This window comes from Mytilus edulis, chromosome 3 (genome assembly GCF_963676685.1).
Source record: "Mytilus edulis chromosome 3, xbMytEdul2.2, whole genome shotgun sequence".
NCBI classification, from domain to species: domain Eukaryota; kingdom Metazoa; phylum Mollusca; class Bivalvia; order Mytilida; family Mytilidae; genus Mytilus; species Mytilus edulis.
Genome location: NC_092346.1, coordinates 41,044,832 through 41,063,610, shown reverse-complemented (window position 1 = coordinate 41,063,610; position 18,779 = coordinate 41,044,832). Strand labels below are relative to the sequence as shown.

Genomic DNA, 18,779 nt, shown 5'->3' with positions numbered 1-18,779 from the left:
TTTTTCAAATGATAAAAAAATGTCTGATATTGAATTTTATTTTTTCAAATGATAAAAAAATGTCTGATATTGAATTTTATTTTTTCAATTGTGGTTATTAGATAGAGAGTAATACATGCCAAAATCCGTATCATCCAGAGATATCAATATCAGCACGAGGGACTTTAGGCCTGAGGGATGATATTGTACGAGGGTGATACAGCATTTGATACAGATTTTGTCATGTTTTATACGCTTTATCATATATTTCAACAGGAGAGTATATATAAACTGCTTTTTGGTCCCTAGCACCTGGGTTACCTTCAGTTCTACTTTTGTCTTGTTTTAAAGCTTTAAAAGAACTGTTCAATTACTAATCCGAACCACCTTGATTACCTTACAATTTGCATGCTGATGTTTAAAAAATATTTTGTTTATTGAATTTTTTGTGTGTGTTTTGTATTGTATTTCATTGAGTTTTTCTAATAGTTGCATTTCGTGTATATGAAAACTCGAAGTTTGTGACGTCACATGCCAACAATGACGTCATTCAATAAATTGCGTCACGCCCGAATGACCTTTCATTTAGGACCCATTTTGAGAAAGTTTTTTTCTTGAGAAGCTTGCATAAATTAAACCGGACACTATGTAAAAATGAAAATAATATAGGTAGGGTTGTGATAAAGGGTGCGCATCACAGTTGTGCAATATGGATTAAACAGCAGGCTATTTATCAAATATTCAAAACTACTGCTTTTACTACTAAATATATGATAAAACAATTTAATGAGTACTAGTACCATGTATGCTCTTGTTATGATATGTTAAGCTGATTACAGATAGGTATATATAATCATTGATATGCTTGTCAAACAGTGCTCATAAGAATCGGACATTATGATGAAAAGTTATCAATAACGTATTGTTATTTCACACATATTTTACTGAATACATGATGTTTAAATTCAAATGATGTCTGATTCTTATGAATATAGAAGACTTTTTGATAGAAAAACTATATGAAAGCTTAGTTTGGACATTTTTATAGCAATTCAAAATTACAACAGTTCACCTTTAGTATGATAATGACTATAGAATATCTATACAAACTGTTAGACTTATTTCTCACAACAATATTAAAGTTGACGTAAAACATATAGGATAGTAAGTATGTTTTATTTTATCACCTTACACTTTCACATTTTGACTCAACAGTTTGTTCAAAATTCTAACCAGTTGAACAGTTTGGTTTGATAAAACAAAATGCAATTTGGCAGAATTTTAAATGGGTCGCAATTGTTGAAGAGCAACAATAACAGTCAAGTCACTGTAATATATTTGGCCGGGTAGAAAAAAAAAAATTGTTTGAAAATTTAGTTGTTGTAAGAACATGCACAAAACTGACCAAAATTCATCTTTTTTTTTAATTTATCTGAATGTTCCAAAATCAATCAGTGTTAAACATGTATACGAGTACTTTTGCAAAAGATAAATTTCTATTCAAATGCAGCTCATTTCTGAATTGGAATTTGCTATATGACGCCAGTTCTTCCAGTTCAAATATTGTGAAGCTAGAATTGTAATGTCAATATTCCACACTGTCATATGTTTTTCTTGCAGCTATCGAGATTATACGAAGTAAAAAGTAAAAATTATGTTTGATGCTCATTGGGGTTTATTTACTTCTAGAGATACATAAATACATATTATACTTTATTGTCTCTGATATGTCTTTTAAAATATAATACTAGTTTTATTGTAGGTATGACACTCTGAAATATGACCCTCTTTTCTGACATTCATTGTAAATCTGGATTCTTTAGTCCTTTAATTGGAAAATCAAAAAATTACAAAGTACTTCCTTCTCATTCATGTTCCTGAATAAAAAGATTACAATTGGATGTTGAAAACATCTATTTTTGGAAGTATTTGTTTTAGCAGAAAAAATAAGATAAAGGTAATCCTCGTGACCAACAATTGTTATCTTTTTCTTTTAAAACCCTCATTTTTGAATTTTTACTTAGATACCTAGATATTTGATATAATGTTGTACCAGCTGCCAGACATCTAATTTGTATGCATTTCTAAGAGGTCATGCGCTTAATGCATGTTTAAGCAACTTCAACATTTTTAAAACGATTTTGCTTAATTAGATATGTGGATGAAGAAGTATCAATGGTATGCAAAAAAGGTAAAATCACAAAAAATACTGAACTCCTAGGAAAATTATAAAAAAAGTGAAGTCCCTAATTGAACGGCAAAATAACAATCTCAAACACATCAAACGAATTGATAACAACTGTCATATTCCAAATTGATAAGTCCTAAACTGTTTTTTTTTTATCAATCACACAATTCAGATTTGGGAGGAGTGTGGAGCTCTAATCATCCACTTAAGGTTTATTTACTGGATTCCTTAAATCGTTTAAAAAATAAATTTTCTGACAAGTTGTATATATATATATATATATATATATATATATATATATATAGACAATAATAGTGCATTGACTTGACATATCAACGATAAAACGATGAGGCTTAGCAATGTTGAAATGCGAGGCCCTGCCGAGCTTTTTCCCCGTTTCGGGCCGAATCCTTATATCGTTGACATGTCTACAAGTCAATGCACTATTATTGTCTTTATAATGCAATCTAAAACAATACATTTTCAATTGTTGTCAAAGTGAGTTAATGTTATTTATTTGATTTAAATATTGGGGGAAATCTCCCTTCCAAAAGGCCTCATATCATACACGCGGAGAAATATACAACACGATGAAATGTACATTACCCGTTGATAACCGCAATCGATGGTAAACGAATTCGTTTGAGTATAGACTAAAATATCAACGATAAGCATAACATAATGATGTATAGGTTGCAAACAAAATGTATTAACAAGTGAAATATGTTTTTTCCAAAAATTGTAAAAGAAACAAGTTTCAGTCGTTAAAACGCATCGTTGTTTACATTGGAAACAAGGAAAGGTTGAAGAGGTCGTATGAATGATTAAATATAATTTCGGCAACTTCTATTTAAATAGTCATGAGGAAAAGTGATATCGGGTCAGTGACTGTATATGACATAGAAATATAGTCAACGAATTTTGACTGCTGAAATAGAACGAGTGCAGTATAAATATATATATGGGGTTCGTGTTGCTTATTTTTAGCTCACCTGGCCCAAAGGGCCAAGTGAGCTTTTCTCAGCACTTGGCGTCCGGCGTCCGTCGTCCGTCGTCTGTCGTCCGTCGTCTGTCGTCCGTCGTCGTCCGGCGTCGTTAACTTTTACAAAAATCTTCTCCTCTGAAACTACTGGGCCAAATTTAACCAAACTTGGCCACAATCATCATTGGGGTATCTAGTTTAAAAAATGTGTCCGGTGACCCGGTCAACCAACCAAGATGGCCGCCATGGCTAAAAATAGAACATAGGGGTAAAATGCAGTTTTTGGCTTATAACTCAAAAACCAAAGCATTTAGAGCAAATCTGACATGGGGTAAAATTGTTTATTAGGTCAAGATCTATCTGCCCTGAAATTTTCAGATGAATCGGACAACCCGTTGTTGGGTTGCTGCCCCTGAATTGGTAATTTTAAGGAAATTTTACTGTTTTTAGTTATTATCTTGAATATTATTATAGATAGAGATAAACTGTAAACAGCAATAATGTTCAGCAAAGTAAGATTTACAAATAAGTCAACCTGACCCAAATGGTCAGTTGACCCCTTTAGGAGTTATTGCCCTTTATAGTCAATTTTTAACCATTTTTCGTAAATCTTAGTTATCTTTTAGAAAAATCTTCTCCTCTGAAACTACTGGGCCAAATTAAACCAAACTTGGCCACAATCATCATTGGGGTATCTAGTTTAAAAAATGTGTCCGGTGACCCGGCCAACAAACCGAGATGGCCGCCACGGCTAAAAATAGAACATAGGGGTAAAATGCAGTTTTTGGCTTATAACTCAAAAACTAAAGCATTTAGAGCAAATCTGACATGGGGTAAAATTGTTCATCAGGTCAAGATCTATCTGCCCTGAAATTTTCAGATGAATCGGACATTCCGTTGTTGGGTTGCTGCCCCTGAAATGGTAATTTTAAGGAAATTTTGCTGTTTTTGGTTATTATCTTGAATATTATTATAGATAGAGATAAACTGTAAACAGCAATAATGTTCAGCAAAGTAAGATCTACAAATAAGTCAGTATGACCAAAATGGTCATTTGACCACTTTAGGAGTTATTGCCCTTTATAGTCAATTTTTAACCATTTTTCGTAAATCTTAGTAATCTTTTAGAAAAATCTTCTCCTCTGAAACTACTGGGCCAAATTAAACCAAACTTAGCCATAATCATCATTGGGATATCTAGTTAAAAAAATATGTCCGGTAACTCGGCCAACAAACCAAGATGGCAGCCATGGCTAAAAATAGAACATGGGGGTAAAATGCAGTTTTTGGCTTATAACTCAAAAACCAAAGCATTAAGAGCAAATCTGACAGGAAGTAAAATTGTTGATCAGGTCACGATCTATCTGCCCTGGAATTTTCAGATGAATTGGATAATCGGTTGTTAGGTTGCTGCTCCTGAATTGGTAATTTTGAGGAAATTTTGCTGTTTTTTTGTTATTATCTTGAATATTATTATAGATAGAGATAAACTGTAAACAGCAATAATGTACAGCAAAGTAAGAACTAAAAATAAGTCAGTATGACCAAAATAGTCAATTGACCCCCTAAGGAGTTATTGCCCTTCATAGTCAATTTTTAACAATTTTCTTAAAATTTGAAGATTTCCAATAACATTTTCCACAGAAAGTACTATTATAGATAGAGATAATTGTAAGCAGCAAGAATGTTTAGTAAAGTAAGATCTACAAACACATCACCATCACCAAAACACAATTTTGTCATTAATCCATCTGTGTCCATTGTTTAATATTCACATAGACCAAGGTGAGCGACACAGGCTCTTTAGAGCCTCTAGTTTAGTTTTCTATGTTATGTCATGTGTACTATTGTTTGTCTGTTTGTCATTTTCATTTTTTTTCATGGCGTTGTCAGTTTATTTTCGATTTATGAGTTTGACTGTCCCTCTGGTATCTTCCTTACCTCTTTTGTGTATATAGTTATACTAGAACATTGATATTCAGTTGAAACCCTTTATATCAGTATCATGCAACAAAATATATATCCTTTAACATTAGTCATGATCTAGTGACTGAAATTTTTACTTTATTCAAAATGATTTCAGATGTAATAGGTGTATCGAAAAAAGCAATTATTCTAGGACAATGATATTGAGTATACGGTTGCATCCGTATCCCTGCATTTAAATTTTAAGAAGATTATTAATCCTGCCAATCTGTTATGTTCAAGTGTATTTTCAACATATTGTTCCGTAATTTTAAGATTGTTTGTTAAGAAAGAGCATTACTTTACTCTACCATCAATTTTTGGTTTTCAATTGCCTTACCATCAGCTCTATTTCTTTCGCAAATAACATTTGAGCAAATTAGAGGCAAAGCATTAACATAAATCCATTTAATTGGTTAAAAAATTTTAAGAATAACATAAAAAAAAACGAAAGGAACCGCTTCAACTAAAAAAAAAAGGACCATTATCATCGTATGCATCGAAGGGGTAAAATAAGGCGACATTAGTACAGCGATGTGGAAATCTCGTAAATCGAGAAGGAACAGAAAAGAAATGTTAGAAATGGAAATGAGGAAATCTAATGAACTCCAAAAGGAGTGAAACCAGGATGCCATGCATCCACAATACACCATGCGAAATCACTTTCAGTCAAATTGTTATTATTGGAAATATGAAAAAATCTGTAAAATAACATATCACATGACTGTACGGGTATCTAAAGATCTTTTAGAACGCGAAAACATGTCACTAGTAAATTTAGATACAGACACATCGTATCGGTCAACCGTTTTGTCATAGTGACCGTAAAACTATATAGTGTAGATTACAGTTGTGTTTCATGCTCATAACTTTGTTGTCTAAGTTTTTATGTAAGGAGAACATCCCCTTTGAATTCAGTATAGTGTGAACATGCACGTATTAACAGTTGTATGTAAACGCCGTAAAAAGTAAAATACTAAAAATACTAACCTCCGAGGAAATTCAAAACGAAAAGTCTTTAATCAAATGGCAAAATCAAAAGTTTTAACACATCAAACGAATGGACAACAACTGTCATATTCCTGACTTGGTACAGACATTTCTTATGTAGAAAAATGTGTACCTGGTTTTAAAGCTAGCTAAACCGCTCACTCGAATGACGGTCGCAAAACAATTCCTTTATATTGACAACGATGTGTAAACAAAACAAACAGATTATAGGTAAAAATGACAAAAATAGCGATACAGCAGTCAACATTGTGTTTTTACCTTTAATGTGATGCAACAGGTGTATCTTTTTGCTGAGGAATGGGAAGTTGTAAATTTGAAAGTTGAAATGATACAGTTTGTCACCAGCCCAGTAGTCAACACTTCGGTGTTGACATGAATATCAATAATGTGGTCATTTTTATAAATTTCCTGTTTACAAAACTTTAAAATTTTCGAAAAACTAAGGATTTTCTTATCCAGGCATAGATTACCTTAGCCGTATTTGGCACAACTTTTTGAAATTTTGGATCCTCAATGCTCTTCAACTTTTTACTTGTTTGGCTTTTATAAATATTTTGATATGAGCGTCACTGATGAGTCTTATGTAGACGAAACGCGCGTCTGACGTACTAAATTATAATCCTGGTACCTTTGATAACTATTGTCATAAACACTACATAGTGTGGATTCATTGATATTTATTGGATACCAATTTCGTTGGTTTCGTGGGAACAAGGGAACCACTAATTTAGATGTTCAACAAATTACAAATTTCCTAAATGAATGTAGGCAGACTTTGCAAAACAACGAAATTAAATATCCATGAATATGCAAGTTTTCCTCAAACCACGAAAATAAATGAATCCACAGTAGATTGAATGTCGCTGCCTAGGAAAAGATCAAAAATTGTAAAATTGAAAATAACAAAAATACCGAACTTTAAGGAATATTCAAAACGGACAGTTCCTTAAACAAATGGAAAAATTGAAGCAGATATTCTACTTTCGGTAGTATCCTGATATTAAAATCACTGTGATATATAAGATGTGATCTCTAATGGAAATGTTGGTAATTTATAAGTGACGGAACAAAAATTTAAATACGTTGACTTTTTAAATTGTCTTTCGGAAAAAACGAATTTTGCTGCATATGAGTCGGCTAGTACTAGTGCACAACTTGTTCCCATTGGAATACCGATAGTCTGCTGAAATATCAATCTACCAAACTCATGAAATAAGATGTCGATCAACGACCTCAGCATTTTTATGAGATTTACTTCGATGCATTTAGTGTTGAAAACTGTGTAATTCTTCAAGAAGTAGAATTTTTCATAACCCACAACAAGGAATTGGTAACTACGCTTCCCATTTATGTAGACAATGGGTCCGTTTAATGCGATAATGTAGTCAATCTTAAAAATAAGCACGAGGAATAGTTATTTAAAGTGAAGAATATCATGTTTTATATAACTGCAAAATTGCAAAAATTGGGAATTTTGAATGAGGAATAAGCGTGTTTTGTTGTGTATACATCACCCGCCATGCGAATCCAAACTCGGTCAATAGTAAAATAACAAAAAATACCGAACTCGAATGAAAATTCAAAAGGAAAGCCGCTTATCAAATGGCAAAATCAAAAGCTCAATTACATCAAACGAATGCAAAAAATGTGTTATATTCCTGACTTGGTGATTGTCACAATAGTGAATACGCAATCGGTTTGCAAATAAGACGACTTTTCTGGTATCTAAAGATCTAAGACTACGAAAACATGCCGGGATATTGACCATATGACTAATGTAGTGTCCATTATAGTAATTTTTCTCATAACAAAGCAGAGCAGCTGGCAAAGCATTTCTTAGTGTAAGCAGTTATATTTTACAAAAGTAGGTTTCCTCTTTAATAATTTTATATTAAGGTAAGACAATACTATATGCTTTCATAAAGTGTTAAAAACATATACTAGTATTTGAGCATATACAGATAAAAACTTTTATACTTCCTTTTATCTCACTTTGATTTTTCATTGTAGATATATTTAAGTTATACTTTTATGATAACTAACTTTTCAAGAGCTAAAACTCATACTTCTTTATCATTCATATAGTAAATAAACACTTCATAGATACCAGGATTCGAATTTTATATTTGCGCCAAACGGCCGTTTCGTCTACAGAAGACTCATTAATGACACTCGAATCAAAAAAAGTTAAAAGGGCCAAATAAAGTACAAATTGAAGAGCATGAGAACCAAACAGTCCTAAAAGTTTTGTCAAATACAGCTAAGGTAATCTATTCCTGAGGTTTAAAAGCCATAGTATTTCCAAAATTCAAAGTTTTATAAACAGTTAATTTAGATGTATGACCATATCAATGTCAACACAGGAGTGCTGTAAATAAACTCATGATAGATATCAGGATTCAAATTTTATAGTTGCGCCAAACGAGCGTTTCGTCTACAAAAGAGGGACAAAAGATACCAAAGGGACAGTCAAACTCATAAATGTAAAACAAACTGACAACGCCATGGCTAAAAATGAAAAAGACAAACAAACAACAGCACACACGACACAACATAGAAAACTAAAGAATAAACAACACGAACCCAACCAAAAAAATAGGGATGATCTCAGGTGCTCCGGAAGGACAAAAGACCCATCAGTGACACTCGAATAAAAAAATGTTAAAAAGGCCAAATAAAGCACAAATTGCAGAGCATTGAGAACCAAACATTCCTAAAAGTTTTGCCAAAGACAGCTAAGGTAATCTATGCCTGAGGTAGAAAAGCCATAGTATTTCCGAAATTCAAATTTTATAAAACAGTTAATTTAAATTTATGACCATATCAATGTCAACACAGAAGTAATGACTATTGGGTTGGTGATACATTCGGGGAATAAAAACTCCACCAGCGGTGTCATCGACCCAGTGGTTGTTGATAAACTCATCATAGATACAAGGTTTCAAATTTTAGAGTTGCGCCAGACGTGCGTTTCGTGTACAGAATAAAAACATGTTCAAAAAGCCCATCTAAAAGTAAAATATTTATCAGATAAATTCAATTTCAACAGTAAGACATTGTCAAAATCATTCTATCTTTCAAATCACTTGCTTCACCAGGTGTGGATGATGTTTTCCATCATATTTCGTTTTACAAACGATTGTTTTCCCTCATTTACAATGCTACATAAGTAGCTTTATCACCAAATACGTTATATTATGCAAGTTGATGCAAAATCCAACAAATCTTATTCAAATGATGCATTTCATGATTATTTTTTTTTTGATTTTTTTTTTTCGAAACCAATATACAGTTATATTTAGCTTAATTTAAACTAAATACCTACCTGACCTTCATATTCAGTTTATCACATTTAATAATACGGAAATTGCAAATAAGGAAGTATTCAAGAATTATAGATATGACAGTTACAAATCAGGTAAATTCTAATTAATTGATTAGCAATTTTGATTAATGATAATGAATTATAATTATTGAGAGTTTAAGATTATCTGTTACTACTATTTGAGTTCTTAATGAGATGGGACACATTTGATTAATTCGGGGACACAATATTTTGTATAAGTATTTGATTGATCAACCTAATCAAATGTGAACTTTAGTGGTAGAAACTCCAAAAGTAATCTACATGGCTAATGGTTAAACTGGTAGAGCTATCACCCCCTTCAAGACCACTTAATATCATCAAAGTCGATATTGATATTGGACATTTCCATAATGCAAAATATTACTCCGAACTAATAGAGGTTCTAGGACATTACACCCCTCCCCCTTTTTTTACCCAAGTCCTAATTGTAGGTTATCGACCAACGAGCATTATTCGGTGTAATAAAGTAAACATAGTTTGCAATATATTAGTAAATCTGCATTTTGTGCAGTCCTGAACGTTGCTCGTCTGCTCTTCAATGCACTTGTGTTTAAATATTATATCATTTGAAGAGAGCGTTTAGTTTCAAAAGGAAGTGTAAAGTTTTGGTATCTGAGGTGGATAAAACAGTTTGCTTTTATATCAACTTGAATTATCCGAGTATAAATAGCTTAGTTATTTTTAACATGTATTTAAAAGATATATTTCCCTTTTTCAAATCTATTGATCTTGTGATAAACAAGGAAGTGTACTTAGTGGAATATATATATACAATATGTATTAAATATTTCAGTTGTAAAGGTTATAATGACAATTTACAATTCTTTTGATATCTCGTGAATGGCGGGTTTACAGTTTTATTTTCAGGTAAGAGAAGCTCGATATTTGCATACACGGGGACGGGGTTGCATATACATTTTATGTACAGATACACATAGTTGCACTACTGTATTTAGTTTGAAATTAAGATTTTTTAAGTACAAATGTATGCGATAATGATGTTTGGAAAGCGAAGGATGTATATTATAAATTTCAAACCTACATAAAAAGTAAAATCACAAAAATACTGAACTTAGAGGAAAATCAATTCGGAAAGTCCATAATCACATGGCAAAATCAAATAACAAAACGCATCAAAAACGAATGGACAAGAACTGTCATATTCCTGACTTGGTACAGGCATTTTCAAATGTTGAAAATGGTGGATTAAACCTGGTTCTATAGCGCTAACCCTCTCACTTTAATGACAGTCTTATCAATTTCCGATATATTTACATCGATGTGTTAAATAAACAGACACAATAAATAAAATAGTCATAATATGGGTACATCAGTCATCATCGTATAACAATTTTATAGTGCCTAACAAGATTTTGTGAGGTAGACGAAATTGACTTTAAAACGATCGTATTGACTTTTGATTGGCAGAAATAGGCAGATCGGACATATTTTGACTTAAATTACTTACTTCTTAAGTTTGGGATTAATTGTTATCAACATATTCCAATGAGACTAAAAAATGTTTTTTTTATTATGATAAATAATAATTTTACCTGCCGTAGTCGTGCGTAAAATATATTTCGGTATTTCTCTTACGAAAATGACTTGTTTAATGGAACAAAACGTATTACTTGTAAACTTTCTCTTTACTCTTCACAATAGGCTTTTAAAAAATAACCTTTCAACTGTATATTCTGAAAATTTTGTGAAAATCGAATAAGGGGCAATTCTTACCTTTCATACCTTAACTTTCATTGATAAAACATAATATTGACTCGTCCAGTGTCCAGTGTGAAGGTCATTTTAGTTACCGTACACATTCATGCACGTTCTAATTAATCAATAGTCATGTATGAAAAGCATAAACAAGTTTGAAGGTAAACTAATAACAACTTAATCCAATCAAATTGCCTACGATTCAATAACAATGACCAGTCCACATCATAAAAATGTATAAGGGGAAACTGGGTAGGGAAAAAATGTCAAATATATTAAGTTCATTATTTTGCAATAACGAGTAAAAACTTGTTAACCAATAGATTTGGTATAATTTCATAAACATGTCGTTATGTATTGGTATAGTTTTTGGATCTTTCATTAGCGTATTTAAGGCTGTAGAAAGTTTGGCCTTCAAAAGTCAACATAATCATTGACTTTATAAAGAAAATTCGCCTTTTTAAAACATTGAATGTTTCACAAATAATACGCGACAACAAAGCAAAATCATTTCTTAAAACACTGCAAAAAAATTAATTCTGATTGATGCAGTGGTATTGTCATAAATTGCACTGGAGTGAACAGTGGTACATCAAACGTCGAATTCCCTCACACAATGTTATCACACATTATAAAAGAAACAATTTAACAGAACACAAAAACATCTACTATCTACGAACACATTCATTGATTTGAGTGTCTGACGTCAGAAAATTTTATACGTCACATAAATTTGTCGTTCAATGTGCATACAAACAATTTTAAAATTTACATAGGAATGTTAGCATACAAGGTTAAAAAAATACACAATTGATGTTTTCAAAGGAAGGTCGTTTAGGCTATACCTGGAAAATAAAATAAAAAAACCTCTCAAACCCAAACACTTGAAAGCCAGTGATGCACTAATAAGTACAAACGTTAGAATCTCTTTATAACCAAAATTAACATTGGGAATAGCCAAATTCATCTATTGTCAATTTTGCCTGAGGAATTTGAAATCTTGGTTTCATTGTTATTCTTAAATTATGAATGTGGAATATTATATCCATTAAATCAGGTCTGTATCGAATCACTGATGACCGAACGCTGATGATTCTATCAGGGACTAATAGTCCACTAGAAGAAGTATTGGTCATGTGGTACTAGTAGTAATTGATACAGCACTTTTCTGGAGCGCTCTTTATCAGGAACCTGTTGAAAATAAACTTATCATAGATACCAGGATTGAAATTTCATATTTGAACTAGTGACGCTCGAATCCAAAAGTAAAGTACGAAGTTGAAGAGCATTCACGACCGAAAATTCCCAAAAGTTTTGTCAAAATAGCTATGGTAATCTATTCCTGAGGCAGAAAAGCCTTAGTATCTAAATAATTCAAATGTTTATAAACAGTTAATCTAAAATTATGACCAGATCATTGATAACTCCTGTCAACACAGAAGTGCTGACTAGATGTTTGAAATTGATTCATTTAAAATATGATTTCAATAATGAGTGCCCAATTTGGACGAAATATTGAAACAGATACATTTTGAACAAAGGTACTTGGGCATTGACAACAGTCTCTGCTCTTACTTCTAAATGCAGTGTGCTTGGTGGATGAGTAGCAAATACAAATTTCTTTGTACTTAGGATACTAAAAATAACCGTTCATATGTGAACTAAAGCATATCCATGTCTTTTATTATGTTGGTTCTAGAATGTGTCAGAAATTTTATAGTAATTGACCTATAATTACATTTGCAATAGTCCCATATCTTGTAAATAATGTGTAGTTATACATGTCAAACTTACTTTGGCTATCTGCCAGTAAGGGCCTCCTCTTGTAAACAATGTGTAGTTATACATGTCAAGTTCGTTGAATAAGCATATTTATGTGCGAAATATAGAAAACTTAACCAATAAACACGCATACATTTGTACGTATAAAGATATCACAGTGGTGTATACATACCTAGATACGTTAGGAGTTATATAATCAAGAGACACTTACAAAATGCATCAACTAGAAATTTAAACATAATGTGTGTCATAAATCTTCTTAAGACCGATAAACAGACTACTAGTTGCTGCGTGTTTTCTTAACTCATCAATTGTGCAAAATATACCACATATTTTATCAAACACGTCAGTATCAAAGTACTCCTGAGCTCATGATACTACAGAGAATAACAGTCCACTAACAGTGGTGTCGATCGACCCTGTATTAGTTAATTAAAATTACACTTTATATAAATTTTGTGTATGAAGTGTTTTTGGAGCAGGGGTGCAATGAAAGTATACACATTAGGATAACAAAAAAACTTTGCTATAGCATTTTCATTTTATCAATTTAAATAAGCGACGTTCTTTCTTGTTCATGACAGAATTATGAATTCAATCGGCAACACAAAACCTTCTTTTTCTCAATTGATCTTAAACAAAAGCAAAGTATATTATGTTAAGTGTGCCAAACAAAATGTCATACTAATTTTTTAACACCTAATTACTGGTGAATATAATAAATAAGCTAACCCATTGTCAACCATGAAACAACGTTTATTATTTTCTTTTTCAGATATTAAACCTACAACCATGACCAGTATGAAAATCATCATACCTGTATATCTATTTGGAGTGATCTCCCTTACGTTGCTTCACACCGCTTCTTCAATAGAATGTCCACAGTTTTGCACTTGTAACATAACAACGAGTGAAGCTAAATGCCAGGATAAATTCTTCGACGGTATCCCAGCCTTCCCAAATTATATCACTAGTCTAACCTTTACCGGCATGAATTTACCTGAGGTAAAAAAGAAAACATTTAACCTAATTAAAGATTTAGACTTACAAGTTCTTATTCTGAGACATAATCGTATACAAAATATTACAGATAATGCACTTAGTGAATTGATACATCTGCGTCATCTAGATTTAAGTGGAAATGGTCAAATAAATTTTACACAGTTAGCTACATGCCTTGGGAATATTAAATCGTCAAATATAACGATTTTAAAACTTAATTCATTTGATTGGGACAATGAACCGATAAGAATTTATGAAACAATTTCAAAGTACAACATCACTGAATTGCAAATGTCCCAAAATAATTTCAAATCTTTGAATATGAGCGCACTTGAACAGTACGTACCAAACTTGACCTCATTAAATGTGGCGTATAATGATATAGAACATGTAATACCAGGTCAGTTAAAGAAACTTGAGACGTGGAGAATCAACCACAACTATGTTGATGTAAACTACACATTATTCAATTCTACCGGAACATGTAACTTTCCAAGTTTGAAAGTTTTCAATTTGACGTCAAATTTTGTTAATCGTTTTGAAAATCGTTTTTCTTGCCTCGACAAACTAGAAGTATTAGTCCTAGACAGAAATCCCGTCAAGCAAATTCTAGAAGACACATTTGCAGATCTGCCGTCATTGCAGGTTCTACAGTTGAACCATTTAGGTGATCGTTTGTATAATATAGAAGCGTTTCCATTCCGAAGTAAGAGTTTAAAGGAATTGTCATTTTCAAGGAACCATTTTGCTTTTTTGAAATCTGCAAAGTATTTATACTTTAACAGTACTGAAATATTTAGCGGAATACCCAAACTTGAAGCAATAGACATTAGCGAAAATTACTTTAATCTTTCCGATGGTATCCTTCAAGAAATGATATCACATCTGACAAATTTAAAACGAATAACTATAAAATCGTGTAAATTTCAAACTATTCCAACTGATATCTTTAGCAAAATGAAAAGACTTGAAGTGTTAAACTTGACAAAAAATCACATAGGACAATGGAATGGAGCAGAGGTTTTCGGTAGCATATCATCACTTAAGACACTGCGTTTGGACTTTAATTATATAAATGTATTCAACGACACATCGTTTCCAGAGTCCTTTATGGCAAATCTTGAGTCTATAGATTTGGCGGGAAATCCTTTTTTCTGCAGCTGTAAGAACCTCTGGTTTCGTAAGTGGATTCATTCTTGGCGATTGAAAAGACCAAACATATTTAAAGGATATCCGGCTAATTATCTGTGTATTAATCCGCCAGAATTATATAAATCCGAATTAAAAGATTATTTCCCGTCCGACCATGAGTGTTACCCGGAAAAAATGAACGCAGCATTACAGTCGTTCATAGTGTTATCATTGATTGGCATCTTCAGTGTTATATTGGTAAGTTTAATTTATAAAGGTCGGTGGCATATCCGATACTGGATCTACCTACAACGAGTCAAACAAAGAGGGTACATTTCACTCAACAGTGGCGACAGTTCTCTGTATTCTGGATTCGTAGTATATAGTGACGAAGATAGACATTGGGTCTTTTCCAAGTTTCTTAAAATAGTGGAGGAAGAAAACGATCAAACATTATGTATTCATCATCGCGATTTCGAAGTAGGGAAGCTCATTGTCGACAATATCGCCGATTGTATTGCACAAAGTAGAAAAATTATATTAGTATTATCTCGTACCATGATGACGAGCGATTGGTGCTTATTTGAAACTAGACTTGCGCAGAGAAAGTTTTTAAATGATGATAATGGATCTCTTATAATCATTATGCTTGAAAATATACAGAAGAAAGATATGCCACATTCCTTACGTGACTTAGTTGATTTGACAACGTATATCACGTGGTCCGAGGAACCTGAGTTACAAGAAAGATTTTGGAAAAATGTTCTTAGGTGTATTAAAGATGAATGATTTATTTTCTGTTATCAAGAAATAGGGTAGACAGTTGTAGTCCTTTTATAGATTATACAATTATATTCAAACGCAAACTAGCCATATAATATATGTATAGAGAAATTAATCTTTAAAAACATGCATGAACCGAGAGAGAGAGAGAGAGAGAGAGAGAGAGAGAGAGAGAGAGAGAGAGAGAGAGAGAGAGAGAGAGAGAGAGAGAGAGAGAGAAATGTTTTTTTTTTTAATTCATTGTACATACATCTGTCAGTTATGTGTTTACATTCGCTTTAAAACAAATGCCTTTTATGACTTAATTCTAAAAAAACTAAATATATAATAAGTTATAAAGGATATCCTTGTTTCTTTCTTTCATTTTAACATTTATGTTTGCTTATATTTGTGTTTCTATACAAAGCAAGCCCAGACGAGAATTGTACCAAATGTAACACATCAAGTATCAGTAACGTAAAACTCCATAGGACATTACAAGGCCGAAAAAAAAACATAGAACACACAGATAAATAAACGTGCAGTTATAGGTTTCATCCACATTTTTTTACATAAGAAAATGCTTGTACCAAGTCAGGAATATGACACTTGTTAGCCATCGTTTGATGTGTTTGTGTTTGAGCTTTTGATTTTGTTATTTGATTAAGGAGTTTTATTTTCGTTTTTGATTTTTCCTAGGAGTTCGGTATTTTTTGTACATAAGACAATGCTTGTACCAAGTCAGGAACATGTCACTTGTTAGCAATAGTTTGATGTGTTTGAGCTTTTGATTTTCCTAGGAATTCGGTATTTTGTTATTTTACTTTTTACAAGGACATGTACATAAGCAACAAACAACAATGATATATACAACTTCCCGAAAAATCTGTTGTTGTGTCAGATGCTTGGAAACATGATCTCCGATGGCTTTTGTCGCATTGTTTATCAGTAAATCAAGTAGTTTATAACACTTGGTCACGATTTAAGTCAGATATTCAGATCGTCTAGACTTTCCTCGATCTATGATATATAGAATTGTTTTCAGTCGTCTAGCAGAAATAAAGGGGAAGCGGTGTGAGGGAAAAACATATATGCACTCATCCTTCATCCTAACTACATACATCAATGTATCAAATTTACTCATGAGAGATCTAAATAAAAAAAATCACCTTCCTCGATATTACCAGCTCTCAAATAGATGGCATGATAACCCCATACCTATATTCTAAGTCTATTGATACTCACCAATACCTATCCTCCAAAAAAGATGCCATCCTGCTTGCTCATTGTAATAATAGCATCACACACTGAGTCAAACAAATATGTTCCAACACAGACATATTTAAAAAAAAAACTGAGTCGACTCGAAACAATCCGCTTGAAGAGAAGGGCTTTAAACAGAAGACTATTAAAAGTTTTCAAAAAAGAGCGTAATATACCCAAAGGAAATCTCTCATTACGATCTGATTATTTCATAAATGTATTTGTCTGTTTCGCATGAATGATGCAATCTCTTAAATTGTAAAGACAGAAACATAGTTAAAACCACTATACGAAGTTGAAAAATAGTTATTTTTCCTACAAGTGTTTATTTCAAAACTATACATGTAGAATTGTCTCATTTGCATTCAAACCATTTTTTATATCTAACCAACTGTAAAAGGCTTTTTTTTTTTTTTTTACCATCGGAGCCCATCATTTGATAAACAGTATCTAGAACCAAACTCTGTTGAGATATAATTCATAAATACTATAATCATACTGCATAATGAGCTTTAAGTAGTGTTAAATTCAAACATGCGTACTTTTTTTACATAGTATTATGATTTCCGTATGTACAAAAATATTCTGGAATAAAATGATTTCATCAAACACGAGAAACAAGATTCGGAAACCGAAAATTCTTGAATGTACATATATAAAGGCAACAGTAGTATACCGCTGCTCAAAACTCACAAATCGATAGAAAAAAACAAATCCGTGTTACAAACCAAAACCGAGGGAAACTCATCAAATATAAGAGGAGAACAACGACACAACACTAAAATGCAACACTCACAAAAACAAACTTTCCAGCCTGTGGGTTTTGCAAATAGCACGGTTTTTTAACTTTGTTTTTCCGAAGTGTTTTCCAAGCACATCATCGTTATCATCTAAATAGAGGAAAATGAAGTTAAAGGATACTACTTATATCTTTTCTTTCTTCTTGAAGTCAGCTTCATTTGGATAAAGGAACACGTCGGCTAGAAAAGCAGTTGGTTCCCATGGAATACCGATTGTTTGTTGCAAAACACGTTCTGCATGCGTAACAAATATGATGACAATCAAGGTCAATCAAGAAATCAAGCATCTAGGTAATGTCAGTTTCAGTGGAATTTTTGTTTGAATCAGAACGTTGCTTTACAAAGTACAACAATGTATCCCTCCCTAAGTCTAAGTAAAGATACTTGTATCTACGTTGTCCTTTTCTTTTATGAAACTAAACTGCTCCAACTCTTTCAACTTGTCTTCTAGTTTGGATAGGGATTAGCCAAATGTTTGAATACTATTGCAAGATGAAAAGTCTGAGTCAATTGGTCTCTGTTGAAGTGTTGTCTCTATGGCAATCATGCCACATCTCCTTTATATATAAATATCAAAAAAGCTATCTCTAACTTATTATTTTTCGAGGGCTGCTTCTATGATAACTTTTTACATGAAAAAGATATTGACAAAAGATTCTTTTTCCTAATGACAGTTTAAAATTCCCTTATATATTCTCCAGCAATTAAGAGATGATGATGTGATTGTTGTAACAACTTATTGAACCCTATTCAAAAGCTGTAAATAAAACAACTCATCAAAAATACCAGATTAATAACTATGTTCGCTAGATGTGCGTTTTTGCTTCATAA

The 18,779-nt window shown here is 32.3% G+C and overlaps 1 protein-coding gene across 1 annotated transcript; it reads left to right on the top strand.

Annotated features, from left to right (window-relative positions):
- The first annotated feature begins 9,452 nt into the window (after positions 1–9,452).
- On the top strand, positions 9,453–16,245 carry LOC139516485 (toll-like receptor 2). Its single transcript, XM_071306622.1, has 2 exons — positions 9,453–9,543; positions 13,766–16,245. The coding sequence occupies exon 2, from the start codon at positions 13,783–13,785 to the stop codon at positions 15,910–15,912; it is 2,130 nt and encodes a 709-aa protein (XP_071162723.1). The 5' UTR covers positions 9,453–9,543; positions 13,766–13,782; the 3' UTR covers positions 15,913–16,245.
- Positions 16,246–18,779: the final 2,534 nt, after the last annotated feature.

Bases quoted from the DNA above. Each gene is read 5' to 3' on its own strand.
- LOC139516485 (XM_071306622.1), top strand. From the start codon at position 13,783: ATGACCAGTATGAAAATCATCATACCTGTATATCTATTTGGAGTGATC.